This window comes from Symphalangus syndactylus, chromosome 17 (assembly GCF_028878055.3).
Source record: "Symphalangus syndactylus isolate Jambi chromosome 17, NHGRI_mSymSyn1-v2.1_pri, whole genome shotgun sequence".
NCBI classification, from domain to species: Eukaryota; Metazoa; Chordata; class Mammalia; order Primates; family Hylobatidae; genus Symphalangus; species Symphalangus syndactylus.
The window spans coordinates 22,544,859-22,572,013 of NC_072439.2; the positions used below are offsets into that span (position 1 = coordinate 22,544,859).

At 48.0% G+C, this 27,155-nt stretch overlaps 2 protein-coding genes and 1 long non-coding RNA gene across 8 annotated transcripts in view; 2 read left to right on the top strand and 1 right to left on the bottom strand.

Moving 5' to 3' along the window:
- LOC129465550 (uncharacterized) overlaps nt 1-27,155 on the top strand; it is a 56,708-nt gene that overhangs the window by 24,881 nt on the left and 4,672 nt on the right. For both annotated transcript variants that reach the window (XR_008651980.2, XR_010116602.1), the window contains exon 2: nt 17,737-17,971. This is a non-coding gene — a long non-coding RNA (uncharacterized lncRNA). The remainder of the gene's footprint in view (nt 1-17,736; nt 17,972-27,155) is intronic.
- Nucleotides 10,067-11,974, top strand: EID2B (EP300 interacting inhibitor of differentiation 2B). The gene has a single exon (XM_055247956.2). It carries the CDS (start codon nt 10,157-10,159, stop codon nt 10,640-10,642), a length of 486 nt encoding a protein of 161 aa, XP_055103931.1. The 5' UTR covers nt 10,067-10,156; the 3' UTR covers nt 10,643-11,974.
- Nucleotides 18,004-23,181, bottom strand: SELENOV (selenoprotein V). 5 transcript variants are annotated; one of them, XM_063621203.1, is made up of 6 exons: nt 22,241-23,142; nt 19,644-19,668; nt 19,483-19,536; nt 19,299-19,373; nt 19,132-19,205; nt 18,007-18,133 (listed from the first exon to the last, which is right to left on the bottom strand). In XM_063621203.1, the coding sequence occupies exons 1-6, from the start codon at nt 23,047-23,049 to the stop codon at nt 18,076-18,078; spliced, it is 1,095 nt and encodes a 364-aa protein (XP_063477273.1). In that variant the 5' UTR covers nt 23,050-23,142; the 3' UTR covers nt 18,007-18,075. The 5 variants fall into 5 exon arrangements, with proteins under 5 accessions (XP_063477274.1, XP_063477273.1, XP_055103925.1 ...); XM_055247948.2 differs by having other exon boundaries at nt 18,038-18,133; nt 19,106-19,205; nt 22,241-23,140; XM_063621204.1 differs by lacking the exon at nt 19,299-19,373 and having other exon boundaries at nt 18,004-18,133; nt 22,241-23,143.

Sequence of the window (27,155 nt, forward strand, 5' to 3'; positions counted from 1 at the left end):
GCTGGGATTACAGGCACACACCACCACGCCTGGCTAATTTTTTATATTTTTAGTAGAGACAAGCTTTCACTGTGTTGGCCAGGTTGGTCTCAAACTCCTGACCTCAGGTGATCCACCCGCCTCAGCCTCCCAAAATGCTGGGCACCATGCCCAGCCCCACCAATTGTTTTAAGATGCCTTTTCATACAAAAACTATGTTTTAGATTTTCTAACTAGTTCTAAATCTGGTAATGCTAACGCCTTTTATTATACTTCTTTTTCAGAGTGCTTCTGGGTATTTTAATCATTTTGTAACTACATCAACCTCAAAGTCAACTTACCTTATTTCTTTTTTTTTTTTTTTTTTTTTTTTTGAGACGGAGTCTTGCTCTGTCGCCAGGCTGGAGTGCAGTGGTGCGATCTTGGCTCACTGCAAGCTCTACCTCCCAGGTTGAAGCGATTCTCCTGCCTCAGCGTCCCGAGTAGCTGGGACTTCAGGCACACACCACCACGCCCAGATAATTTTTGTATTTTTAGTAGAGACAGGGTTTCACCATATTGGCCAGGATGGTCTTGATCTCTTGACCTTGTGATCTGCCTGCCTTGGCCTCCCAAAGTGCTGGGATTACAGGCCTGAGCCACTGTGCCCGGCCAGCTTACCTTTATTTGAAAACAAAATATTTTTATTAGAATCATATTACACTTCATTAACTCATGGGTAATTGCTGTCTTTTAAATAATGAGTCTTTGTATCTACATGATCAATTTTTCCTTTTTTTTTTTTTGAGACAGAGTCTGACTCTGTCACCCAGGCTGGAGTGCAGTGGCACGATCTCGGCTCACTGCAACCTCCGCCTCCTGGGTTCAAGCGATTCTCATGCCTCAGCCTCCCGAATAGCTGGGACTACAGTCGCCCACCACCACGCCTGGCGAATTTTTGTAATTTTAGTAGAGATGGGTTTTTGCCATGTTGGCCAGGTTGGTCTTGAACTCCTGGGCTCAGATGATCTGCTGCCTGGGCCTCCCAAGGTGCTGGGATTACAGGCATGAGCCACCACGCCTGGCAATTTTTCCATTTTTTAAAAGACTTCCTTTATATTCTTCAGGAGAGTATTAATGTTTGTCCTTCATGTTCCTAAAGTAGGTCTTTCCTAGGTCTAGTCATTTATTTCTAGATACTTGATCTTTTGTGGTTTTTCTGTAGTACATGAAGATAGTTCTATTATAGAAGCTTGCCTGCATATTTGAAAATAATTGATTTCTGCATATTTGATAGCCTCCTTTAATGTACTGAATTGTCTTACTGTTTATAGTAGTTTTTCAAATGATTCTCTTAAGTTGAGGCATTAGTCATATGCAAATAGTGATGGTTTTGGTTTTGCCTCTTTTACTTTTTTTTTTTTTAGAGATAGGGTCTTGATCTCCTAGGTCAAGCTATCCTGCTGCCTTGGCCTCCTAAAGTTCTGGGATTAGAGGCATGAGCCACCGTGCCTGGCTTCTTTTGCAATTTTTAATAACTCTGACTTCTTTCTCTTCGTTTTTTGGCTAATACCTTCTGTCTAATTTTAAACAATGCTGGAAGATAATGAAGCATCCTTGTCTTATTCCTGATTTCATGTAAATCTTTTTTTTTTTTTTTTTCCTTTCGACAGGTTCTTACTCTGTTGCCCAGACTGGAATGCAGTGGCACAATCTTGGCTCACTGCAACCACCACCTCCAAGGCTCAAGCGATTCTCCCATCTCAGCATTCCAAGTAGCTGGGACTACAGGCATGCGCCACCATGCCTGGCTAATTTTTGTATGTTTTTGTAGAGATGGGCTTTTGCCATGTTGCCCAGCTGGTCTCCAACTCTTGAGCTCAAGTGATCCTCCCACCTTGGTTTCCCAAAGTGGTGGGATTACAGATGTGAGCCACCGCACCGACCAATTTCGTAGAAATCTTTACATAGCTATCTATTGCTGTGTGTGTGTGTGTGTGTGTGTGTCTGTGTGTTTTATCAAGAATGGTTGTTGAATTTGGTCAAAGACCTTTTCAGAATCTATGAAGGTAATCCTAGGGTTATTTCAATCTACCACCATGAAGACTCATATTTAGAGTTACTAGTAATACATGACCTTTGCATTCTTCAGATTTACTAATGAGATATTATTTTAATGTGCTACCGGATCTCTGCTTTTTTGTTAAAGGACGTTCACATTCATGTTCATAAGTGAGGTTGCTGTGTCACTTTCTTATACAGCATTTTTCACTCTTAAATAGTGATGTTATTACATCATAAAAATAATTTGAAAGTTTCCTTTGTTCTGGAACACTTTAAAAATCCATTGGAATTATCTTTCTAAGGTTTGGTAGAAATTCCCTTTGGGACCATCTAGGCTGGTGTTTGGGGTGGCAAGGGGCAGTAACTCTTTCACCACTTTGTTGATTTTTTTCCCCATGGTATGAGCAATAGATTTTTAGGTTCTTTGAAAACAAACATTTCCTCACTGAGTTAGAATATAGCATTTTTCCTGACTTCCTTGATTGCATGCCTTTCTACTTAATGGTCACAGAAGGGATTGTTGAACTTGGAGAAGTGTTATATAATAACTCTCCAAAATAATCTTCATGAAGCTTGCTTTTAGCCTTACCATCTCCTTCTCTGATATGATGAGTATATCAAAGTCAAAACAGTCTTCCTGGATTCCTGAAATCAGCCTGGGGTTTCTATTTATTGGGTTTCCCTGGGAGGCTGCTTTTTCTGAGGGTTCTTACAGTATTTGGCCAGAGACAGAAATCACAGGTTCCTACGCCTGATGGAAGCTGAACTCAGGTCTAGAGAAAAAGGAGTTGTTGCCAAAACAGTAAGAATGATAATAACTTGGACTTCCACAGTTCTAAACAGCTTGGTCAAATATTTTGTCACTTAATTTTTCCAGGAAAGAGCCTGGAGGCTCATAGGATTGATAGTCTTTACAAGTTCATCTGACTGCAGATCAGGAACTCTTCCCACTAAAGGGCACTGGCCTAACAGGGTTGGACTCTCAAGAGCCAGAGGAGGAGGATTGGGGGAAAGTGTCAAGAGCATCACTTCTGGTATCAGACTGCATGTGTTCAAGTTCTGGCTTTGATTACCTGTGGGACCCTGGACATATTATTCGACATTCTGTTCCTCTTAAATTTACCCCAAACCTCCCTCCCTTTCTTCTACATCCTTTTTTTTTTTTTCTTTTTTGAGACAGAGTCTCACTCTGTCACCCTGGCTGAAATGTGGTAGCAGGATCTCAGCTCACTGCAACCTCTGCCTCCCGGGTTCAAGTGATTCTCCTGCCTTGGCCTCCCAAGCAGCAGGGACTACAGGCATGCACCACCATGCCCAGGTAATTTTTGTATTTTTAGTAGAAATAGGGTTTCGCCATGTTGGCCAGGCTGGTCTCAAACTCCTGACCTCAAGTGATCTGCCACCCTTGGCTTCCCAAATTGCTGGGATTACGGGTGTGAGCCATCACACCCAGCCATTCTACATCCTTGTAAGTGGTGAAATCTTACAGAGGTTAAACATCCAAAGTTTTGGGATTTGTGAGGGGCAGCACATAAGAATCTAGAGTTCCTGGACCAACACACATCCTTAGAATAGCTAAATACACATTCCAACTGAATTTGAATTAAATACACATTGAAACTGAATTCAGTTTATGCAAACCTAAACATATGACCTCATATCTGAGATCCAGACTCAACTGCTTCTGGAGAAATGCCCATCTTCAGATGCTGAGTGTGGGAAGACCTTCCAATAAATGGGCATTGGACACCAGCTCAGAAGTGAGTAAGACTAGGATGGTGGGTAAGGTTCTGTTTTCTTCAGGGATTGAACAGAATACACAAAAAAGGAAAGTGGGAGGTGGTTCTCTGTCAGCTAACTACAATGACTAGATGCTCCTACCTCCTCCTGTCACCAAGATCTACCCATACCTATTTTTTTCTGCAAGGAAAGCAAAAAAAAACAAAAAAAACAAAAAAACAAACAAACAAACAAACAAAAAAAAAAACCTCCATTTCTCATGCAATGGATGGGTCGCAGGTTTGCTCCAAAAGGAGCAAACACCAGATGAAAATTATTCATCCTCAAAGTAGAAATAGTCTTGATGCTATAATAAGAAAGATACAGTGTTTGGTCTTCCTCCCTGGTTCCTGGCACAGAACTCCTAAAACCCTTAGAATCAACTGAGTGACAGTGTGTTAGGAACATCTCTTGCTCTAATGAGGTCACTCTTGGTGGCCCTTAGATAGCTTCAGAATGGGGGCTAGTCACTAGAAAGACCAAGGCTTCACTGGAAGCTTAGAACTCTCAGCCCCATCCCCAACCTCCTGTTAAGGGAGAGGAGCAAGGGGCTGGAGATTGAGTCAATTACCACTGGTAAGTGATTTATCAATGATGCCTATGTAATTAAACCTCCATAAAGTCCCTAAACAGCAGGGTTTTGAGAGTTTCCAGACTGAACACATCAAGGTGCTGGGAGAGTCCCACCAAGAGAGGGCATGGAAGCTCTACGTGCCCCCTACACCCACCCTTTACCCTATACATCTCTTCTACGTAACTCTTCCTGAGTTGTATCCTTTATAATAAACTAGTACTGGCCGAGCATGGTGGCTCACACCTGTAATCCCAGCACTTTGGGAGGCCGAGAAGGGTGGGTCACTTGAGGACAGGAGTTTAAGACCAGCCTGGCCAACGTAGCAAAACCCTGTCTCTATTAAAAATACACAAATTAGCCAGGCATGGTGGTAACACACCTGTAATCCCGGCTACTCGGGAGGCTGAGGCAAAGAATCACTTGAACCCAGGAGGTGCAGGTTGCAGTGAGCCAAGATGGAACCACGGCACTCCAGCCTGGGTGACAGAGTGAGACTCTGTCTCGAAATAAATTAAATAAACTAGTACTAGTAAGGCCGGGCGCGGTGGCTCATGCTTGTAATCCCAGCACTTTAGGAGGCCGAGGCGGGCGGATCACGAGATCAGGAGATCGAGACCACAGTGAAACCCCGTCTCTACTAAAAATACAAAAAATTAGCCGGGCGTGGTGGCGGGCGCCTGTAGTCCCAGCTACTCGGAGAGGCTGAGGCAGGAGAATGGCGTGAACCCCAGAGGCGGAGCTTGCAGTGAGCCGAGATTGCGCCACTGCACTCCAGCCTGGGCGACAGAGCAAGACTCCGTCTCAAAAAATAAAAATAAAAAAAAAAAAATAAAGAAACAATTAAAAAAAAAAAACTAGTACTAGTAAATACAGCACTTCGCTAAGTTGTGTGAGTTCTAGCAAATTATCAAACCTGAGGTTAGGGAGTCGTGGGAACTCCTGAATTGGTACTTGGCTGGGTAGAAATGTGGGTAGCCTACATACTCCATTTGTGACTGGCATCTGAAGTGGGCATAGTCTTTTTTTTTTTTTTTTTGAGACGGAGTCTTTCTCTGTCCCCCAGGCTGGAGTGCGGTGGCGCGATCTCGGCTCACTGCAACCTCCACCTCCTGGGTTCACGCCATTCTCCTGCCTCAGCCTCCTGAGTAGCTGGGACCACAGGCACCCGCCAACACGCCCGGCTAATTTTTTTTTTGTATTTTTTAGTAGAGACGGGGTTTCACCGTGTTAGCCAGGATGGTCTCGATCTCCTGACCTAGTGATCCACCCGCCTCGACCTCCCAAAGTGCTGGGATTACAGGCTCGAGCCACCGCGCCCAGCCTGAAGTGGGCATAGTCTTATGGGACCTGTGGGGTCTGCACTAACTGCAGATAGTTGGTGTCAGAATGGAATTGTGGGACACTCGGTTTGTTTTGGAGAATCATTATGGAAAACCCCACACATATTTGGTGTCAGAAGTGTTGTCAGGAGAAAATCTCTCTCAGCCTTCAAATAAAGAATGCTATCTCTTTAAAATGTTTTTTTGTTGGTTTGGTTGGTTTTTTTGTTTGTTTTTTTGAGACAGGATGTCATCTCTGTCACCCAGGCTGGAGTGCAGTGGTACAGTCATGGCTCACTGCAGCCTCAACCTCCCAGGCTCAGGTGATCCTCCCACCTTGGCCTCCTGAGTAGCAGGGACTACAGGCAACTACAACCATGCCTGGCTATTTTTTTGTATTTTTTGTAGAGATGGGTTTTCACCATGTTGCCCAGGCCGGTCTTGAACTCTTGGCCTCAAGCAATCCACCTGCCTCAGCCTCTCAAACTGCTAGGATTACAGACTGAGCCACCACACCTGGCTTAAAATGGTAAATTTTTATAATTCCCTGCCCTGTGGAACTTAGGCTCTATTCAAATAGAGGAAATAGGCATAATAAATTATTTTATATTACATAGAATATATTTTATATGTTATTGTATACAATACATATTATTTATGTCATATATTATTACAAGTTATATGTATTCCAGGCAAATTAAACAGTCACTGTTTAAGGCAGGAGTTTTCTGAGGTATTTGAGAAGTAGTGAGGGAGTCACCTTGACTTGGAGCAGAGCAAGCAAGGGGAAAGGAATCGGGATGAAGTCAGAGAAGTAGCAAGTTGGCCTGAGCTGGTATTGGAGTGGTGGCTTATAGACCATTGTTGGGATTTTGGCTTTTATTCTGAGTAAAATGAAGTTACTGGAGGTTTTAGTCAAAGAGTAAGTTGTCTGACTTGCATTTTAAAATAATTATTGTGGGCCAGGCGCAGTGGATCACGCCTGTAATCCCAGCACTTTGAGAGGCTGAGGTGGGTGGATTACTTGAGGTCAGCAGTTCCAGACCAGCCTGGTCAACATGGCGAAATGCCGTCTCTACTAAAAATACAAAAATTAGCTGGCATGGTGGTGGGCGCCTGTAATCCCAGCTACTCGGGAGGCTGAGGCAGGAGAATCACTTGAACCCAGGAGGCAGAGGTTGCAGTGAGCCGAGATCATGCCACTGCACTCCAGCCTGGGCAACAGAGCAAGACTCCATCTCAGAAAAATAATAATAACCATTCTGGATATTTTATTAAAAATAGATTGTAGGGGACAAAGTAGAAGCAGAGAGACCAGTAGGAGGCTATTGTAACAATCTGGGGAAGAGATGGTGGTGGCTCAGCAGGATAAGTGCAGAGGAAGTGTAAACAGTGAACAGATTCTCATTATATTGCGAAAGCTGACCCAACAAAATTTGCTGACAGATTGAATGTCATATTTGAGAATGTTGCCGGGCGTGGTGGCTCACGCCTGTAATCCCAGCACTTTGAGAGGACAAGGCAGGTGGATCATGAGGTCAAGAGTTTGAGACCAGCCTGGCCAACATGGTGAAACCCCATCTCTACTAAAGATACAAAAAATTAGCCGGGCATGGTGGTGTGTGCCTGTAGTCCAAGCTACTTGGGAGGCTGAGGCAGGGGAATTACTTGAACCCAGGAGGCAGAGGTTGCAGTGAGCCCGGATGGTGACATTGTACTCCAGCCTGGGTGACAGGGTGAGACTCCATGCAAAAAAAAAAAAAAAAGAGAGAGAGAGAATGTCATATTGGAGAGAACAAATGACTCCAAGATTTTTTCATTTAGAACAACTAGAAGGATTGAATTGACTTCAGCTGAGATGGAGAGACTGTGGTTGGAATTTCTTTGGGACTAATGATCAAAAATTGTGTTTTGGCGGCCAGGCGTGGTGGCTCATGCCTGTAATCCCAGCACTTTATTTTGGTTTTTTGTTTTTGGTTTTGGTTTTGTTTTGTTTTGAGACGGAGTCTCGCTCTGTCACCCAGGCTGGAGTGCAGTGGCACGATCTCAGCTCACTGCAACCTCCGCCTCCTGGGTTCAAGCAATTTTCATGCCTCGGCCTCCCAAGTAGCTGGGGCTACAGGCGCCTGCCACCACGCCTAATTTTTTTGTATTTTTAGTAGAGACGGGGTTTCACCGTGTTAGCCAGGATGGTCTCGATCTCCTGACCTCGTGATCCGCCCTCCTCGGCCTCCCAAAGTACTGGGATCACAGGCATGACTACCGCACCCAGCCTCCAGCACTTTCTTTTGAAAGCTGAGACGGGCAGATCACTTGAGGCCAGGAGTTCGAGACCAGCCTGGCCAACATGGCAAAATCCCGTCTCTATTAAAAATACAAAAATTAGCTGGGCACGGTGGTGGGCACTTGTAATCCCAGCTACCCAGGAGGCTGAGGCAGGAGAATCGCTTGGGCCCAGGAAGCATAAGTTGCAGTGACCCAGGAGGTGGAGGTTGCAGTGAGCTGGGATCATGCCACTGCACTCCAGCCTGGGTGACAGAGTGAGACTCTGTCTCAAAAAAATAAAAATAAAAATAAAATAAGGTAGTTGGAGAATCAGCATTAAAACTTAGTTTAAGAATTTTTACTTGATCTTTCTATTTTTCCAGAGAGTTTCTCTGGCCTCTTTTCTTTGACTTGCAGGTACTGAGCAGTGTATTATTATAGCCATTCAAAATGGAAGCTACACTGAATTCTGGAGACTTTACGGCTAGCTCATAATTACAAATTCCCTCCAGTGACCAAGCTATCTACCTAATTTGAAGTTACCTTCCAGAGAAGTCCTTTCTTTTGTCTTCTGTGGAATATCACAAATGTGCCTTTTGAAGCATATATGTCACATGTGGGAGAACTCACTCCATCTCTCCAAGGGAACTGTAGAAACAAAGTAAGGTACACGTGAGTCAGAATGATTTCCAACCCAATCAGCTCCCAGACACGACCTGTGATAGGTCAGAATTTTTAGATGGATCCTCCTGAAGTTCAATTGCTAGCAACTCTCATATTTGGATTCCAGTTAAATTCAAAGGATTTTTTTTTTTGAGACAGGGTCTTGCTCTGTCACACAGGGCTGGAGTGCAGTGGTGCAATCATAGCTCACTGCACAGTCGACCTACCAAGCTCAAGTCATCCTCCCACCTCAGCCTCCTGAATAGCTGAGACTACAGGTGCACATGCCACCATGCCTGCCTAATTTTTTTTCTGTAGGGACAGGGGTCTCACTATGTTGCCCAGGCTGGTCTCAAACTCATAGATTGAGCTGGATCGCTCAAGCGATCCTCCCACCTTTGCCTCCCAACTTGCTGGAATTACAGGCATGAGCCACTACACCCAGCCACAGCTGACTGATTTTAAATGGTACATAGACTTTCACATTTTGAGTTATCATCAGGATCAGAGCTAGCCACACAGAAAGACTAACCATATCATTAGAGAGTTGGGGCTCGGAGCCATGTGATATCAGGTAGGAGGCTGGAGATTGACTTCAACAAAATGGGCAATGATTTAATCAAGCATGCCTATGTAGTAAAACCCCAGTAAAAACTCTGGACACCAAAGCCTGGGTGAGAGTCCTACGTTAGCACTATCCCTGCACTTACTGCCACATATGGACGACAAAGGGTAACACATCCCTAGGAACACGGGAACTTCACATTTGGAACCCTCCCCATCCCAGATTGTGCCTTATACATCTCTTCTAATCTGTGTCCTTTGCCTGTAATAAGCATGACTGTGAATATAACAGATTTCAATGAGCTCTGGGAATTATCAAGCCTAAAGGTGGTTTTGGGAAACCCCCAAACTTCTAGTGTCAAAATATTACTTACAGGCCAGGCCGAGTGGCTCAGGCCGGTAAACCCAGCACTTTGGGAGGCCAAGGCAGGATGATCACTTGAGCCCAGGAGTTCGAGACCAGCCTGGGCAACATAGTGAGACCCAATTTCTACAAAAAATAAAAAATCAGCTGGGTGTGGTGGTGCGCACCTGTAGTCCCAGTTACTCCAGAGGCTGAGGCAGGAGGATGGCTTGAGGCTGGGAGGTCAAAGCAGCAGTAACCGAGATCGCACCACTGCACTCCAGCCTAGGCGACAGGGCGAGACCCAGACTGAAAAAAAAAAAAAAAAAAAAAGACAGGAGCTGGAAAATGACCTTATAAGGAACTTTACATTAATACTGAAGTGGTTGTAATTTAAGATACCGCACAGTCCGCAGGTCCTCAGGCGCTCAGAGGACCAGAGGCGGCTACAGACGTAATGGCTACCCAGGACCGCTAGGGAACGCTCGAGGATTGTGCACCGTGCTTACGCATGCGCACACACTGGCCCGCACAGCGTTTACGCGCTCACCGAGACTCGCTCATGCGCACGTCCCGCATACAGCGGTGCCGTGCCGTTATTCCAGTCTCCGTAGAAACGCTCGGACTATGGCGGAGCCGACTGGGCTGTCGGAGATGTCCGAGCTCCCCGGAGACAGCAGTGTCCCACAGGTGGGCACAGCGAGTGGCGTCACCGACGTACTGCGGGGGGCAGTCGGCGGCGGGGTTCGGGTGCAGGAGGCCCGGGAAGGCCCAGTGGCCGAAGCTGCGCGGTCCATGGCGCGGGTGCCGGGCCCTGTGCCCGGGCCCACCCGCAGCAGCGTCCCGGGCCTAGCGCCCGCGCCAGACCCCCATCAGCAGCTCACTTTCTTAGAAATTAACCGGCAGCTGTTGTTCCGCGAGTATCTGGATGGTAGCCCCATGATTCCGGTCAGATTACTACGGGATTTCGAGGAACGCCGCAGGCTGTTTGTGGAAGCCTGCAAGGCGAGGGAAGCAGCCTTTGACGCGGATCCCCCGCAGATGGACTTCGCTGCTGTCGCGTTTACGGTAGCGCTGACTGCCTCCGAGGCCCTCAGTCCTCTGGCCGACTGAGTCGGCTGTAATGATGAGATTGGTGGCAAGGAATAGCCAAGTGACCCTTTTCGGATCAAAAGAACAGGCAGGCTGTGCCAGTTTAGTTAACTCAGTCATTAGGGGGAATGCAAACTGGAAGGGAATACGGCAATGTGCAAATGAAGGAGGAAGCAGACTCCGAAATGGAAACAGACAAGACTGTTGAATCTTGTTTTCTTTCTTCTTTTTTAGTATTATTTAAATAGAGAAGGGAGTCTCGCATCCCTAGGCTGGTCCCGAACGCTTGGACCCCAGCGATCCTCCCGCTTCGGCCTCCCAAAGTGCTGGGATTACTTTACAGGCGTGAGCCACCGCTCCCGGCCGAATCTTGTTTTCAAACAGGTCCCAAGACACTTCTGACTTAACACTTTGTTAGCAATGCATTTTCCTGCATTTGTGAAGAATTCTTCATGACTTTCACCATAAAGGATGGTTTTGCAAAGATCTGAGAAAAAAAAAATGCCAATAATAGAACCCATAGAAATGAACCTAAGTGATGAAAGAAAACAAAGAAATAGAGTTGTCAGGAATCCAGGTGTACCTGAGTTACTAGGATTGGAAGGCTATTGAGAGGACTTTGAAATTTCACAATTTGTGGTCATGTCAACAAATCCTAGTGTAAGATTCATATTTGTGTTTTCTGAGGTACTTTAGATTAACAGTAAATATTCAATAGAAAAAGAGCCACGTATTCTATGATCAACGTTTTCAAGTCTGTGAAATTGGGTAGGTGTGGAATAAACTTGTTCTTTGTTAATTTTAAGCTTTTTATTTGATTCTAGAATATGTATTCTATTCACAAGACTCAAAAATATAATAAAGTATCGGCCGGGCGCACTGGCTCACGCCTGTAATCCCAGCACTTTGGGAGGCCAAGGCGGGTGGATCACCTGAGGTCAGGAATTCAAGACCACCCTGGCCAACATGGTGAAACCTCATCTCTACTAAAAAATTAGCTGGGTGTGGTGGCACGCGCCTATAGTCCCAGCTCCTCGGGAGGCTGAGGCAGGATAATCACTTGAACCTGGGAGGCGGAGGTTGCAGTGAGCCCAGATCACGCCACTGCACTCCAGCCTGGTCAACAGAGTGGGACTCCGTCTCAAAAAAAAGAAAAAAAGTATCAAAAGATGCTGTGAGAAATCTCTCTTGTTGCTGTCCTTTGCCAAACTCAGAACTATTCCATGCAGGTGTCATTGCTTGTGGCCTGGAGTTTTGTTGTTGTTTTCTTGGTTTTGCTTGTTTTTTGCTTTTTCACTGTATGCCTTTCAAGTTTTCTAATGTATATGCAAATAAACATCAATCTAAATATTGTGCCTTTTCCCTTTTAATATCAAGGTAGTTAACTTGCATCACGAGGTATAAAATTTTCAAAATATAAAATCAAGGTAGCATATTGTATACTTCTATCAGCATCTTGGGTTTTTTCAGTTATATATGGAGAGATTTATATATCAGGGGTTTTTTTTTCTTTTTATATATATATAGAAACAGAGATGGGGCCTCATTATGTTGTCTAGGCTTGTCTCCAACTCCTAGCTTCAACTGTTCCTCCTGCCTCGGCTTCCCAAAGTACTAAGTGCTAGGCGTGAGCTACTCCACTGGGTTTTTTTTTTTTTTTATATACAACTACAATGTAAAGCCGTATCTTAGTATAATGAACTAGACACCTTTTGGACATCTGGGTTGTTTGCAAAATGTTTTAACATTTTCTATGCATTTATACGCGTTTACTCGTTTTCCATAGTACATTTTTTTTTTTCTTTTTGAGACGGAGTCTTGCCCTGTCACCCAGGCTGGAGTGCAGTGGTGTAATCTTGGCTCACTGCAATCTCTGCCTCCTGGGTTCAAGTGATTCTCCTGCCTCAGCCTCTGGAGTACCTGGGACTACAGGCACATGCCACCATGCCCGGCTAATTTTTTGTATTTTTAGTAGAGAAAGGGTTTCACCGTGTTAGCCAGGATGGTCTCAATCTCCTGACCTCGTGATCTGCCTGCCTCAGCCTCCCAAAGTGTTGGGATTATAGGCGTAAGCTACCGCACCCAGCCACCTTGTTTTTTGTTTGTTTTTGTTTGTTTTTTTCTGAGACAGAGTCTCACTCTGTCACCCAGACTGGAGTGCAGTGGCACCATCTCAGCTGACTGCAACCTCCACTTCCTGGGTTCAAGCTATATTCTGCCTCAGCCTCCGAGCAGCTGGGACTACAGGTGCACCACTGTGCCCAGCTAATTTTTGTATTTTTTTAGATAAAGGGTTTCACCATGTTGGCCAGGCTGGTCTCGAACTCCTGACCTCGTGATCTGCCCGCCTCGGCCTCCCAAAGTGCTGAGATTACAGGTGTGAGCCATCACGCCCGGGCCCACCTTGGTATTTTTAATGTGTCAACAGAGTGTTCTCCTTGGGGCTCAACCAGTTTACCTTCTATTCAGCCAGGAATAGTTGTGCCTCTTTCTCCACAGCCTGGCTAATCTCATAGCTTTGGGAGCATCTGACAGTAAAAGATGGTTTCTCACTATGGTTTTAATTTGAATTTCTTAATTATGAGTGAGGATGCAGGTTTTCAAATGCTTAAGAGTCATTTGTTTTCACTTATCAGTGAACTACCTGTCCATATTCTTATTTTTTATTGGCTTGTAAATTATGTGTCAGTCACTAAAGAAGTTAGCCCTTTGTGATGACATGGAATATAGTTCACAGCAGTTCAGATTGCTGTGATCCTTTTGCCATGCAGAAAAATGTTGAGTGGGTGTGGTGGCTCACGCCTGTAATCCCAGCACTTTGGGAGGCAGAGGCGGGCAGATCACAAGGTCAGGAGATTGAGACCATCCTGCCTAATACGGTGAAACCCCGTCTCTACTAAAAATACACAAATTAGCTGGGCATGGTGGCGGGCGCCTGTAGTCCCAGCTACGCAGGAGGCTGAGGCAGGAGAATGGCGTGAACCCAGGAGGCGGAGCTTGCAGTGAGCCGAGATTGTGCCACTGCACTCCAGCCTGGGCGACAGAGCGAGACTCCATCTCAAAAAAAAAAAAGAAAAAGAAAAAAAAGAAAAATGTTTAATGTAGCTATGTATATTCAGTTTATTTCTTTTGTGGTTTCTAGACTTTGAGTCCTGGGGCCGGGTGTGGCTCACGCCTGTAATCCCAGCACTTTGGGAGCCCGAGGTGGGCGGATCACAAGGTCAAGAGATCGAGACCATCCTGGCCAACATGGTGAAACTCGTCTCTACTAAAAATACAAAAATTAGCTGAGCATGGTGGCGCGCGCCTGCAATCCCAGCTACTTGGGAGGCTGAGGCAGGAGAATCGCTTGAACCTGGGAGGCAGAGGTTGCAGTGAGCCGAGATCGTGCCATTGCACTCCAGCCTGGTGACAGAGTGAGACTCCATCTCAAAAAAAAAAAAAGAAAGGTCTTTGCCACTGCAGGATCATGAAGGAATCTGTTTTTTTGTTTGTTTTTTACTCAGGTTGCACCCTACCTTCCCCCCACACTCATGAAGGAACACTTTTAAGTTTTAAGTGTTAACATTATAATTTTTACTCATTTGGAATGTTTTAGGTCCTAGTAGTGCTAGTCCACCCTCATTGCTCTTCTTTTCCAAAGTTTTTCAGGCTGTTCTTTTTTTTTTTTTTCTATTATGGAACTTTAGGATCATCTTGACTAGTTTCAATTTTTACAAAAGCTGTTCGTATTTTTATATGGGTTGCATTCAATATATATACTGTTGAGTGAGAATTGACATCTTCACGATGTCATTCTATCCAGTAATGTGGTAAGTCTTTTCATTTGTCCCCAGATGTATTTTAAAGTTTCCTTTATATAGGTCTTGCATATTTTTGTTAAAAATATTCCAAGGTTTGTTTGGTATTCTGTTTGTTGTTTATGGCTATTGTAAATGAGGTTTTATGGTGTGTAAATTTGAATGCTATCTCTTTTTTTTTTTGGTGCTCTGTTAAACTTACTCTATTGTCTTATTGTTTGCAGTAGCTTTTCTTTGGTATACAATCATATCATCTACAAAGAACAATAGTTTTACCTCATTCTTTTTTTTTTTTTTTTTTGAGACGGAGTCTCGCTGTCGCCCAGGCTGGAGTGCAGTGGCACCATCTCGGCTCACTGCAACCTCTGCCCCCAGGTTCAAGTGATTCTCCTGCCTCAGCCTCCTGAGTAGCTGGGATTACAGGCACCCACCACCACACTTGGCTAATTTCTGTATTTTTAGTAGAGACAGGGCTTCACCACATTGGCCAGTCTGGTCTGGAACTCCTGACCTCAGGCAATCTGCCCACCTCGGCCTCCCAAAGTGCTGGGATTACAGGCACGAGCCACTGCACCCGGCTAGTAGAGAATTTTGTTAAAGGTCAGATCCGCGTTTATGGATCTCTTTTCTCCCATGATATATTCATATGTTTTTTGTTTTTTGTTTGAGACAGAGTTTCACTCTTCTTGTCCAGGCTGGAGTGCAATGGCACAACCTCGGCTCACCGCAACCTCCACCTCCCGGGTTCCAGCGATTCTCCTGCCTCAGCCTCCAGAGAAGCTGGGATTACAGGCATGCACCACCACACCCGGCTAATTTTGTATTTTTAGTAGAGATGGGGTTTCTCCATGTTGGTTAGCCTGGTCTCAAACTCCCGACCTCAGGTGATCTGCCTGCCTTGGCCTCCCAAAGTGCTGGGATTACAGGCATGAGCCACTGCACCCGGCAGTATATTCATATGTTAAATCATGTTCATAGGTTTTGTAGTAATGGTCCTTGCATTTGAAATGCCCCTCACTTAGACATGATACATTATTCCTTAGTATGATATAGAATTCCATTTTATTTTATGGAATAAAATAAAATTTAAGATTTTGTATTAGAATTCATAAGTGAAATTAGTTTCTAGTTTATCAAACTTTTCAGTATTTAGATCAACTGTACTTCATATATATCATTTCATATGAAGAGTACAGAAGTATTTTATTTCTTCCCTGCTCTGGAAAAAGCTGGCATTGGAATTATCTGGTTTTTAAAGTTTCACAGATTTTTATTCTGAAAACCATTCAGGTCTAATGCTTTTTGGGAGAGTAGTTCATTGATAATTTTCTTTTTCTTGTGAGATAAAATCAATAGAGTTTGTAGGGTACTTGTCTGAGTATTAGTATTTCTCTACTGACTTAGAATATAGCATTTTCAGGCCAGGTGCTGTGGTTCACGCCTGTAATCCCAGCACTTCGGGAGGCCAAGGCGGGTGAATCACTTGAGGTCGGGAATCCAAGACCAGCCTGGCCAACATAAGGAGACCACCGTCTCTACTAAAAATACAAAAATCATTAGCCTGCCGGGCGCAGTGGCTCACGCCTGAAATCCCAGCACTTTGGGAGGCCAAGGCAGATAGATCACGGGGTCGGGAGTTCGAAACCAGCCTGACCAACATGGCAAAACTCCTTCTCTATTAAAAATACAAAAATCAGCCGGGCATGGTGAGGCGCGCCTGTAACCCCAGCTACTCAGGAGGCTGAGGCAGGAGAATGGCTTGAACTCGGGAGGCAGAAGTTGCAGTGATCTGAGATCATGCCACTGCCCTCCAGCCTGGGGGACAGAGTGAGACTCCGTCTCAAAAAACAAAAAATCATTCATTAGCCTGGCATGGTCGCACGTGCCTGTCACCCCAGCTACTTGGGAGGCTGATGTGGGGGCATCACTTGAGCCCAGGAGTTCAAGGCTGCAATGAACCGAGATCGTGCCACTACACTCCAGCCTGGGCAACAGAGTGAGACTCTGTCTCAAAAAAAACAACAAATCCCTAACTGTAGGGGGTGGAAAGTATCTTTCACATAGGAAATATCCTCTCATGTTTTATACTACTTGACACATACAGATTTCACTGAGAAAAACCCCATATATGTTCTGGGACTTTCCCCTACCCTCCAGCATTCTGTCTTAGCAGGCATGATAGATAACTTATTTCCTACTCACAGCAGCATATCATTGTATGTACAGGGCCAGCATATTATCCTGTCAGGTGTTGAAAAGATCAGGCCGGGAGAGGTAGCTTATGCCTATAATCCCAGCAGTGAGGCTGAGGTGGGCGGATCACTTGAGGTCAGGCGTTCGAGACCAGCCTGTCCAACATGGAAAAACTCCATCTCTACTAAAAATACAAAAATTAGCTGGGTGTGGTGGTGCATGCCTGTAATCCCAGCTATTCGGGAAGCTGAGGCAGGAGAATCGCTTGAACCCAGGAGGCAGAGGTTACAGTAAGCCAAGATTGTGCTATTGCACTCCAGCCTGGGTGACAGAGACAGACTCCATCTCAAAAAACAAACAAAACAGAATTTGTGTTTTCTACTGTGTGAGCCATTGGCAGTCAAGTCTGCTGTTACTTTTAGGCAAAAGTACTCCTAACTGAAATCTACTACTAACTGAAACTTACTGTGATAAGCCTTCTGCTGATCCTTTCCCAAGCATAATTTAGTATGTAATTATCACAAAAATTCCACGAGTTAAATAGTGCTATGATGTCCATTTGATGGAGGAGGAAATTGAGGCTCAGAGAGGTGGTGTCCCTTGTTGGTGGACACACAGCAACTAAGTGGTAAAGTCTGAGCCGCCCCTGCCTGTGCCCTTGACCTCCTGGCATGTGACCACTGACCCCACCATGCCAGATGCGGAGTACAGAGCCCATAAATGTCCAATGAATGTGAAAATGCCTCTCCTCCAGCCCCAGGTCACAGAGACGCTCCCTACAACACTGGCATTCTAAAACCTATGGGGTTTTTTCCTTTTTTTTTTTTTTCTTGAAACAGGGTCTCACTCTGTTGCCCAGGCTGCAATACAATGGCATAATCATGGCTCACTGCAGCCTCCTGGGCTCAAGCCATTCTCCTGCCTCAGCCTCCCAAATAGCTGGGACCACAGGCACACACCACCACACCGGGCTAATTTTTTATTTTTTGTAGAGTTGGGGTCTCACTATGTTGCACAGGCTGGAACATAGATCTTACAGGTTTAGAAAGTGGGCCCTGGAGCATAATCGAGTTTGGAGTGTCACGGCTTTGAGACTGACTGCCATCCCTGTTTCCCTCACAGCCTCAGAAAATGCCAATAAGATGGAAGGTTTTCAAAATGTATCTGGAACCAGGGCATGGGAAATGACGAAGCCACAAAAGAAGCAAACTGCCCTCAGGAGCAAGAGGAGTGGAGGCCAGACAGAGGACTGGAGCCACAGGACTAGCCTTCCAAGCTTCCCTCCCTCCCACCCCTGGGGCCAGAATATCAGAGATGCTGGGAGCAGTGCAGCAGGTGTCTTCCAAAGACCTCAGAGGTGAGTGTGGCGACAGCAGACACAGTCAGACTGGACACAGGGGGGCAGACTCTGCATGTATTCGCCTCTTCCCCTCCCTGAGCTCACCCCAGCCCCAGCCACCATCAGAAAAGGACCTGACTTGGCAACATTTCAGCCCTTCTCATCATCCCGCTGAGACTCCTAAGATGGGAGAGAAAGAAAAACATTTAAAATAACAATAGCAATGACAGCTCCATAAAATAAGTATTTATATAGGGTCTACCATGCCTCAGGCACTGTTATACTGTTTTCCATGGACTACAATGCCCATTCTAGTTTCCTCACTATTTTTTCTTTTCCTTCTTTTTTTTTTTTTGAGACAGAGTCTCGCTCTGTCGCCCAGACTGGAGTGCAGTGGCACAATCTCAGCTCACTGCAAGCTCCGCCTCTCAGGTTCACGCCATTCTCCTGCCTCAGCCTTCCGAGTAGATGGGACTACAGGCCCCCGCCACCACGCCAGCTAATTTTTTGTATTTTTAGTAGAGATGAGGTTTCACAGTGTTAGCCAGGATGGTCTCGATCTCCTGACCTCGTGATCTGCCCGCCTCGGCCTCCCAAAGTGCTGGGATTACAGGGATGAGCCATCGCGCCCGGCACTTTTTTTTGTCTTGTAGAGACAGGGTCTTGCTCTGTCACCCAAGCTAGAGTGCAGTGGCCTGGTCAGAGCTCATTGCAGCCTCTAACTCCGGGGCTCATGCAATCCACCCACCTCAGGCTTTCAAAGTGCTGGGATTACAGGCGTGAGCCACTGTGCCTGGCTAATTTATTTATTTATTATTAGTAGTAGTAGTATTATTTTGTTGAGACAGAGTCTCATTATGTTGCCCTGGCTGGTCTCGAACTCCTGGGCTCAAGTGATCTGCCATTTTAGCCACCCAAAGTGCTAGGATTGTGCCCTGCCTCCTTGCTATTTTTCAAACTCACTGAACACAGTCCTACCCCAGGGTCTTACAGATGAGGAAACTGAGGCTCAGAAAAGGATGTAGGTGACTTGTCATGATTCTAACAGTGAGGACCGGCTGAGCTAGGATCAGGACCGAGACAGAGCCCTGCCCCATCCTCCTACCCGGCCCCCACCCCTCCCACCAGCAGCCGTGGGAGCTCCATGCTCACCTCCAGCTCCACCCCTTGCCGGCTACCTTTTCTTGATCTCCTCATCGATAACGCTCACAATTTTCTGCAGTCTGGACTCGTTCACAAAGCCATCACCCCTCTGGGCACAGAGGGGAGAAAGCACACAGGTCTCCCACCCCCAGGACCTCAGCACCACCCCACCTCCCTGTCCCGGACCCTTACTCAGAATCACCTTCTTGGAATGGACCAGTCTCCCGTTCACAAACACCTCAAACTCCCCTGTAGTCTGGGCAGCTCTGTCCTCCTCCTGGGAGGAAATGGTGAGGGTAGGGGAGGCTAAGCTCTCCCCTCCAAGCCCCTTAGGGATCTCAGGTCCCTGACCACCCCCCTCTCCCCCAGGACCCCCACACACTTACAAAGAGTAGGTGATTTGGAAATTGCTGCTCCAGGCTCTTTTTCAGTAGAATGTACTGAGGGGAGGAGATGGGGTTATGGGGTCACAGGGGAGGGGAAACAGGGACTCCTTCCAGTCTTCCTGCCTCAGGCTCCCCCTACCTCCAAAGCCAAAACTACTCACCCGAAGGCTATAGCTTCAGAGGCCACTGGAGGCCAAGAGCAGCAGGAGAAAGTTAGAGAGAGACCAGGGAAGACACCGCGTCAGTATCTTCCCCAGCTCAGGGCACCCTATGAACACCTGAGTTAGATCATGTTCCTCCCCTGTTCAGAATCCCGAAGTAGTGCCATCTCACGCAGGGGAAAAGCCAGTCCTTCCCGTGGCCTGCAAGCCACCACAGGATCTGCCTTCTCACCCCTCTGTCCCCATCTTCTCCCACTTCTCCCCAACTCATTCACCCTGTGCCAGCCACAGAAGCCCCTAGCTCATCTTTCTTTCTCTCTCTCTCTCTTTTTTTTTTTTTTTTTTTGAGACGGAGTCTCGCTCTGTCGCCCAGGCTGGAGTGCAATGGCGCGATCTCGGCTCACTGCAAGCTCCGCCTCCCTGGTTCACGCCATTCCCCTGCCTCAGCCTCCAGAGTAGCTGGGACTACAGGTGCCTGCCACTATGCCCGGCTAATTTTTTGTGTTTTAGTAGAGACAGGGTTTTACCATGTTGGCCAGGATGGTTTTGATTTCCTGACCTCGTGATCCACCCGCCTCAGCCTCCCAAAGTGGTGGGATTACAGGCTTGAGCCACCACACCGGGCTATTTTTTTTTTTTTTTTTTTTGAGACAGAGTTTTGCTCTGTCGCCCAGGCTGGAGAGCAGTGGTGCGATCTCGGCTCACTGCAACCTTCCACCTCCTGGGTTCCAGCAATTCTCCCACTTCGGCTTCCCAAGTAGCTGGGATTACAGGCGTGCACCATCATACTCAGCTAATTTTTGAAATTTTTTATAGAGACAGGGTTTCACCACGTTGCCCAGGCTGGTCTTGAACACCTGGCCTCAAGTGATCCACCCACCTCAGCCTCCCAAAGTGCTGGGATTACAGGCCCGTCCCCTAGCTCATCTTTCAACACCCCAGGTATGCCCTGCCTCAGGGCCTTTGCACTGGCAGTTCCCTCAACCGAATGCTCTCCCCACAGCATCCACACAACTCCTTCTCTCCTTCCTTCAGGGCTTCGCTCATATATCCCCTTCTCAGTGAGGCCTTCCTGACCACCCCAGCTAAAACTGCAACCCCCCAAAATGCCTTTTGTTCACAGTACGGTTCACCTCCTCACATATGAGATCATTTTCTACAGGTCATATTATTGTTTATTGCTTGCCCCTCCACACCAGCCCGTGGGAGCCACAAGGACAGGGATCTCTGTCTTGTTCACTGCTGTGTCCCTGATGCCAACAGGGCCTGGAACATGGTGGGTGCTGAAGAAGTAGTTGTCGAATGAATGAAAGAATACATGAATACATGAATCCATGGAGTCAGAGAAAGAGACAGAAAAGAGAAAATGGAGAGAAAGAAAGAGGCCAGAGGTGAGGGAACCGAGATAGGGAGAAGGAGAAACACACAACATTCTGGGAAAGGAAAGACACAGGCCGGGCACGGTAGCTCACACCTGTAATCCCGGATCTTTGGGAGGCTGAGGCAGGAGGACTGCTTGAATCTAGGAGTTCAAGAACAGCCTGGGCAACATAGTGATACTGCCCCCGCACCCCACCCCAACCCCGCCTCTACAAAAAATTAAAAAATTAGGGGCCAGGTGCCGTGGCTGGCGCGGTGGCTCATGCCTGTAATCCCAGCACTTTGGGAGGCCAAGGCGGGTGGATCACGAGGTCAGAAGATCGAGACCAGACTGGCCAACATGGTGAAACCCCATCTCTACTAAAAGAAAATACAAAATTAGCCAGGCGTGGTGGCACATGCCTGTGGTTCCAGCTATTTGGGAGGCTGAGGCAGGAGAATTGCTTGAACCCGGGAGGCAGAGGTTGCAGTGAGCAGAGATCGAGCCATTGCGCTCCAGCCTGGGCAACAAGAGTGAAACTCCATCTCAAAAAAAAAAAAAATTAGGCAGGCATGGTGGTGCACACCTGTAGTCTCAGCTACTCAGGAGGCTGAGGTGGGAGGATCGCTTGATCCCTAGAGGTTGAGGCTGCAGTGAGCAGTGATTGCACCACTGCACTCCAGCCTGGGCAGTAAAGCAAGACTTGTCCGAAACACAAACACAAACAAAAGAGAGAGAGAGAGAGAGTGAGGTGGGGAGACAGAGAGTGGGAGAGACCACCTGTGGGCAGAGACAGAAGAGGAGAAAGTGAGAGAGAGAGAGAGACAAGGGGCCAGAGAAGCTTCCAGGGCAGGAGAGAGGCTGGGAAGGGAAGCCAGAGCCCCCATCATGTGCGGTGTCTTTGGGTCAGTCTTGCTGGGGAGCAAAGCAGGTCGATCTGCTCTGCCCAGCACCCCATCCCTAGCACAGGCCTGGCACTTGGCCCGCAGAGCACTCAGAAACGAGTGAATGAATGAATGAAGCTCAGATCCAAAGCAGGGGTTTGAACCTGAAGCTCTCCTGCCCCAAAGAGAATGAGACAAGAGCGAGCTTCCAGTCTGGGAATTGGGACTCTGGGGCTCTACCTGAATCCCTCCCCTCGCCCTACCCCAACCCTGACCTCCACGTCCCCGGAGACCCAGCCCCCACCGCCGGCCCTGTCCCCGGGGATTGGGAGAGGCATGTGTGAGGTCCTCACCAGTAGGTCACTCGAATCAGGACCCTCTTGTCCAGCGCTAAGTTCTCGCTGGAGGAGGCGAAGGTTTCCGTAGAATTCTGTAAGGAGATGGCCGACGGGATGGTCCCCAGGATGGGCGCGGGGACAGGACCGGGAATGGGGGAATCCGCCAGCCCGGTGGCCGATGGGTCTGCTCTGAAGGTGAAGTCCAGGGTGGGCCTGGGTGAGTTCGCAGCCAGCGGGGTGCGCGCGGGTAGGGGCCCCGGGGCGGGCCCGGCCTCGCTGGAGACCGACGGGATGAGCTTCAGGCTCGGCGCCGGCTCAGGGTCCTCCTCGGGCGACAAAGGCAGCTCCGGAGCAGGTTCCGGGGGCGGATCCAAAGGTAGGGCCGGGGCCAGGTAGGAGTCCAAGACGGGGAGCGCGGCCCGAATCCCTGCCAGGACCTGGGCTGGGGCTGGGGCTGGGACCCGGACTGGAGGAGTCAGGGTCCGAGCCGGGGTCGGGACCGGAGTTGGGTTCCGGACGGGAGCAGGAGTCGGGACCGGAGTAGGGATCCAGGCCAGAGCAGGAGGCGGAACCAGACGGGGGATCCGGGCCAGAGTGGGAGTGGGGACCAGAGTGGGGATCTGGGCTGGAGCGGGAGTCAGGACCGGAGTGGGAGTCCCGGCTGGAGACGGAGTCAGGACTGGAGTCAGGGTCCGGATGGGGGTCCGAGTCCGGACCACAGTCAGGGTCCGGGGTGGAGTGGGCGTCCGGGTCGGGGTAGAAGCCCGGACTGCGGTTGAAGTCCGCGCCGAGGAGGGGGCTGGGGTCCGCGCCTGGTTATTCATGGGGCCCAGGGGGACCCGGGCAAGCCGGTTGGGAGTCCCGCCCGCCTTCCCTCCTTGGGCGGGGAGAACGTCTCCCGCACCGGGTTCTGAGACGGGGCGCTACCACTGGGGGCTCTGTTACACCGAGTTCCACCTGGCCCCCGGGTTCCACCGCTGGAAGGGCGCGCGACCTCCGGACCTCGCCGAGTAATTCCAGCCCCCTTAACCCCCGACGCAAGGCTGAGAAACACACAGATTGCCCCAGTGTCCCCGCAGCTGTAGGTGACACTCAGGTGTTCAGCATATGTGTACTGAGTGCCTGCTGCGTGCACACTTCTCTGCTGGCTGAATTTGGGGACAGAGCAGGGATCAGGAAAGCCCTGGTCCCTGCCCTCACCAGGATCCCTGTCCAGTGGGGGACACATACCCATTACCAAAGAGCGACAGCCCAGAGTCTTCAGGGCCGGGATGAGGGAGCCCAGGAGCTGTGGGATCCCAGAACAGGTTCAGTCAGCCTGCGGCAATGAGAGGGCTTCCTAGAAAAGGGGAAAACTGGCATCTGGAGAATGATGACGAGCACCACGGAGACAGTCTCACTCTGTGGCCCAGGCTGGAGTGCAGTGGTGTGATGTCAGCTCACTGCAACCTCAGCCTTCTGGATTCAAGAGATTCTCCTGCCTCATCCTCCCAAGTAGCTGGAATTACAGGTGCCCGCCACCACACCCAGCTAATGTTTGTATTTTCAGTAGAGATGGGGTTTCACTATGCTGGCCAGGCTGGTCTCGAATTCCTGGCCTCAAGTGATCCACTGGCCTCAAGTAACCCACCCGCCTCAGCCTCCCAAACTACTGGGATTACATGTGTGAGCCACTGCGCCCGGCTGAGAGTTTACATTTATTACAGTACTTTGCCCACAGCTAGTTAAGTGGCAGAGCTGGGATTCAAACGCAACCCGTCAGGCTCCAGCATCCTGGGGCTTAACCACTTTGAGAAGGAATGTCAAGCTGTGAGCTCCTCAAGGATGGTGCCTTGTCCATCTTGTTTACTGCTGTATTCCTAGCTCCCAGAATAAGATCTGGCATGCAGTAGGTGCTCAATAAATGTTTGTGGCATTAATTAAGAGACAAAGGAGTTAGCTAGGTAAAGGAGGAGTTAGCTGGGGGCAGCAGGACTAGAGCCCAGACAGTGAGCACAGCAAATACAGCCTTGGAGTGAGGGGCAGGGCCATTAACCAAGGATCCTCTTCTTTTACTTTTTACGAGCACATCAGACAAGTACTTTTTTAAAAAATATTTTATTTTTTGGGAGGACAGGGTCTCACTCTGTCACCCAGGATGGAGCACAGTGGTGCGATCACAGCTCACTGCAGCCTCGACCTCCTAGGCTCAAGCAATCCTCCCACCTTGGCCTCCCAAAGTTCTGGGACTACAGCATGAACTGGCCAGTCTTTGGTTGGTTGTTTGGGTGCAGGGGTGGAGAGACTTGTTTTCAGTAATTTGAAGGAAGCCAAAAGAGGGGTGTCTGTGTCTAACAGCCTGGATGGTTTTACTTCCAAAGCAGAAAAATGTTCCAGTGTTAGAGACTGATTTAAAAAAAAAAAAAAAAAAAAGCCCCCGATGGGGAGCGGTGGCTCACGCCAGTAATTCCAGCACTTTGGGAGAGCGAGGCGGTGGATCACCTGAGGTCAGGAGTTCGAGATCAGCCTGGCCAACATGGTGAAACCCCGCCTGTAATCGCAGCACTTCTGGAGACCAAACCAAGAGGATTGCTTGAGCCCAGGGGTTCAAGACCAGACTGGACAACATACCAGGAACCCCTCTCTACAAAAAACTTGAAACTTAGCTAGGTGTGGTGGTATGTACTCGCAGTTCTCTCTACAAAAAACTTGAAACTTAGCTAGGTATGGTGGTATGCACCCGCAGTTCTCTCTACAAAAAACTTGAAACTTAACTAGGTATGGTGGTATGCACCCGCAGTTCTCTCTACAAAAAACTTGAAACTTAGCTAGGTATGGTGGTATGTACCTGCAGTTCTCTCTACAAAAAACTTGAAACTTAACTAGGTATGATGGTATGCACCCGCAGTTCTCTCTACAAAAAACTTGAAACTTAGCTAGGTGTGGTGGTACGCACCCGCAGTTCTCTCTACAAAAAACTTGAAACTTAGCTAGGTGTGGTGGTACGCACCCGCAGTTCTCTCTACAAAAAACTTGAAACTTAGCTAGGTGTGGTGGTATGCACCCGCAGTTCCAGCTGCTCAGGAGGCTGAGGCAGGAGGATCACTTGAGCCCAGAAGATTGAGGCTGCCCTGAGCTATGATCACACCACTGCACTCTAGACTGGGTGACAGAACAAGAGCAAGACTATGTCTCTTAAGCAAAACGAAAAGCCTGGTGGCCTGGATGGGTGCCATGAACAAAAAAGAAACCTGTGATGGTGTAAGTCAGTAAGATTTGAGGGACATTTGTTATTGCAGCAAAACCCAACTCTCTTAGTTGGCTCAGGCTGCTATTTAAAAAAAACCATAAACTGGCTTAAATATTTATTTCTCATAGGTCTGGAGATTGGAAGTCTGTGATCACAGTGCCAGAAAGTTGGGTTCTAGGGAGGGACCTCTTGCAAGTTGCAGACCACCAACTTCTTGCATCCTCACATGGCAGGAAGAGAGCCAGCTAGCTCTCTGACTTTTTTTTTTTTTTTTTTTTTTTTGAGGTGGAGTCTTGCTCTGTCACCCAGGCTGGAGTGCAATGGCACAATCTCAGCTCACCGCAACCTCCACCTCCCAGGTTCAAGCAATTCTCCCACCTCAGCCTCCCGAGGAGCTGGGATTACAGGCACTGCCATCATGCCCAGCTCATTTTTGTATTTTTGTAGAGACAGGGTTTCACCACATTGGCCAGGCTGGTCTCGAACTCCTGACCTCAGGTGGTCCGCCACTGTGAGCCACCACGCCCAGCCTTCTTTTTTTTTTTTTTGAGACGGAGTCTTGCTCTGTCACCCATGCTGGAGTGCATTGGCACAATCTCGGCTAACTTCAACCTCTGCCTCCTGGGGTCAAGCGATTTTTGTGCCTCCACCACCCAAGTAACTGGGATTACAGGTGAGCGCCACCATGTCTGGCTAATTTTTGTATGTTTTTGTAGAGACGGGGTTGGTTTCGCCATGTCGGTCTCAAATTGGTCTCAAATTCCTGGCCTCAAGTGATCCACCTGCCTCAGCCTCCCAAAGTGTTAAGATTACAGGCATGAGCCACCATGCCCAGCCTCTGGCTTCTTATACGGGTATTGATTTGGTGTGGATATTTTCCCCTCCAAATCTCATGTTGAAATGACCGCCAGTGTTGGAGGTGGGCCTGGTGGGAGGTGTTTGGAAGCGAAACCCTCATGAAGGTCTTGGTGCCCTCCCCACAGTAATGAGTGAGTTCTCGCTCTGTGAGTTCCCTCATTCCCTCGAGAGCTGGTTGTTTAAAAGAGCCTGAGATAGAGAATGGCATGAACATGGGAGGCGGAGCTTGCAGTGAGCCGAGATCACGCCACTGCACTCCAGCTTGGGCGACAGAGCGAGACTCTGTCTGAAAAAAAAAAAAAAAAAGAGCCTGAGACTGGGCGTGGTAGCTCACTTCTATAATCCCAGAACTTCGGAAAGCCAAGACAGGCAGATTGCTTGAGGTCAGGAGTTCAAGACCAGACTGGCCAAAGTGGTGAAACCCCGTCTCTACTAAAAATACCAAAAAAAATTAACTGGTATGGTGGCGCACACCTGTAGTCCCAGCTACTTGGGGGGCCAAAACAGGGGAATCACTTGAATCTGGGAGGGAGAGGTTGCAGTGAGCCGAGACTGTGCCACTGCACTCCAGCCTGAGCAACAGAGGGAGGCTCTGTATCAAATAAATAAATAAATGAAAGAGCCTGGCACCCCTCTCTCACTCCCTCGCTTGCCATGTGATGTGCTTGCTCCCCCTTCACCTTGTATCATGATTGGAAGCTTCCTGAGGCCTCAGCAGAAGCAGATGCCAGCACTGTGCTTCCTGTATAGCCTACAGAGCCATGAGCCAAAATAAACCTCTTTTCTTCATAAATTACAAAGCCTCAGAAGCCTCAGGTATTTCCTTTTTTTTTTTTTTGAGAT

Bases quoted from the DNA above. Each gene is read 5' to 3' on its own strand.
- EID2B (XM_055247956.2), top strand. From the start codon at position 10,157: ATGGCGGAGCCGACTGGGCTGTCGGAGATGTCCGAGCTCCCCGGAGAC.
- SELENOV (XM_063621205.1), bottom strand. From the start codon at position 23,049: ATGAATAACCAGGCGCGGACCCCAGCCCCCTCCTCGGCGCGGACTTCA. The intron at 21,784-22,240 runs GTGAGGACCTCA...CTCTGCCCACAG, and splicing joins CTGATTCGAGTGACCTACTG to GTGGTCTCTCCCACTCTCTG.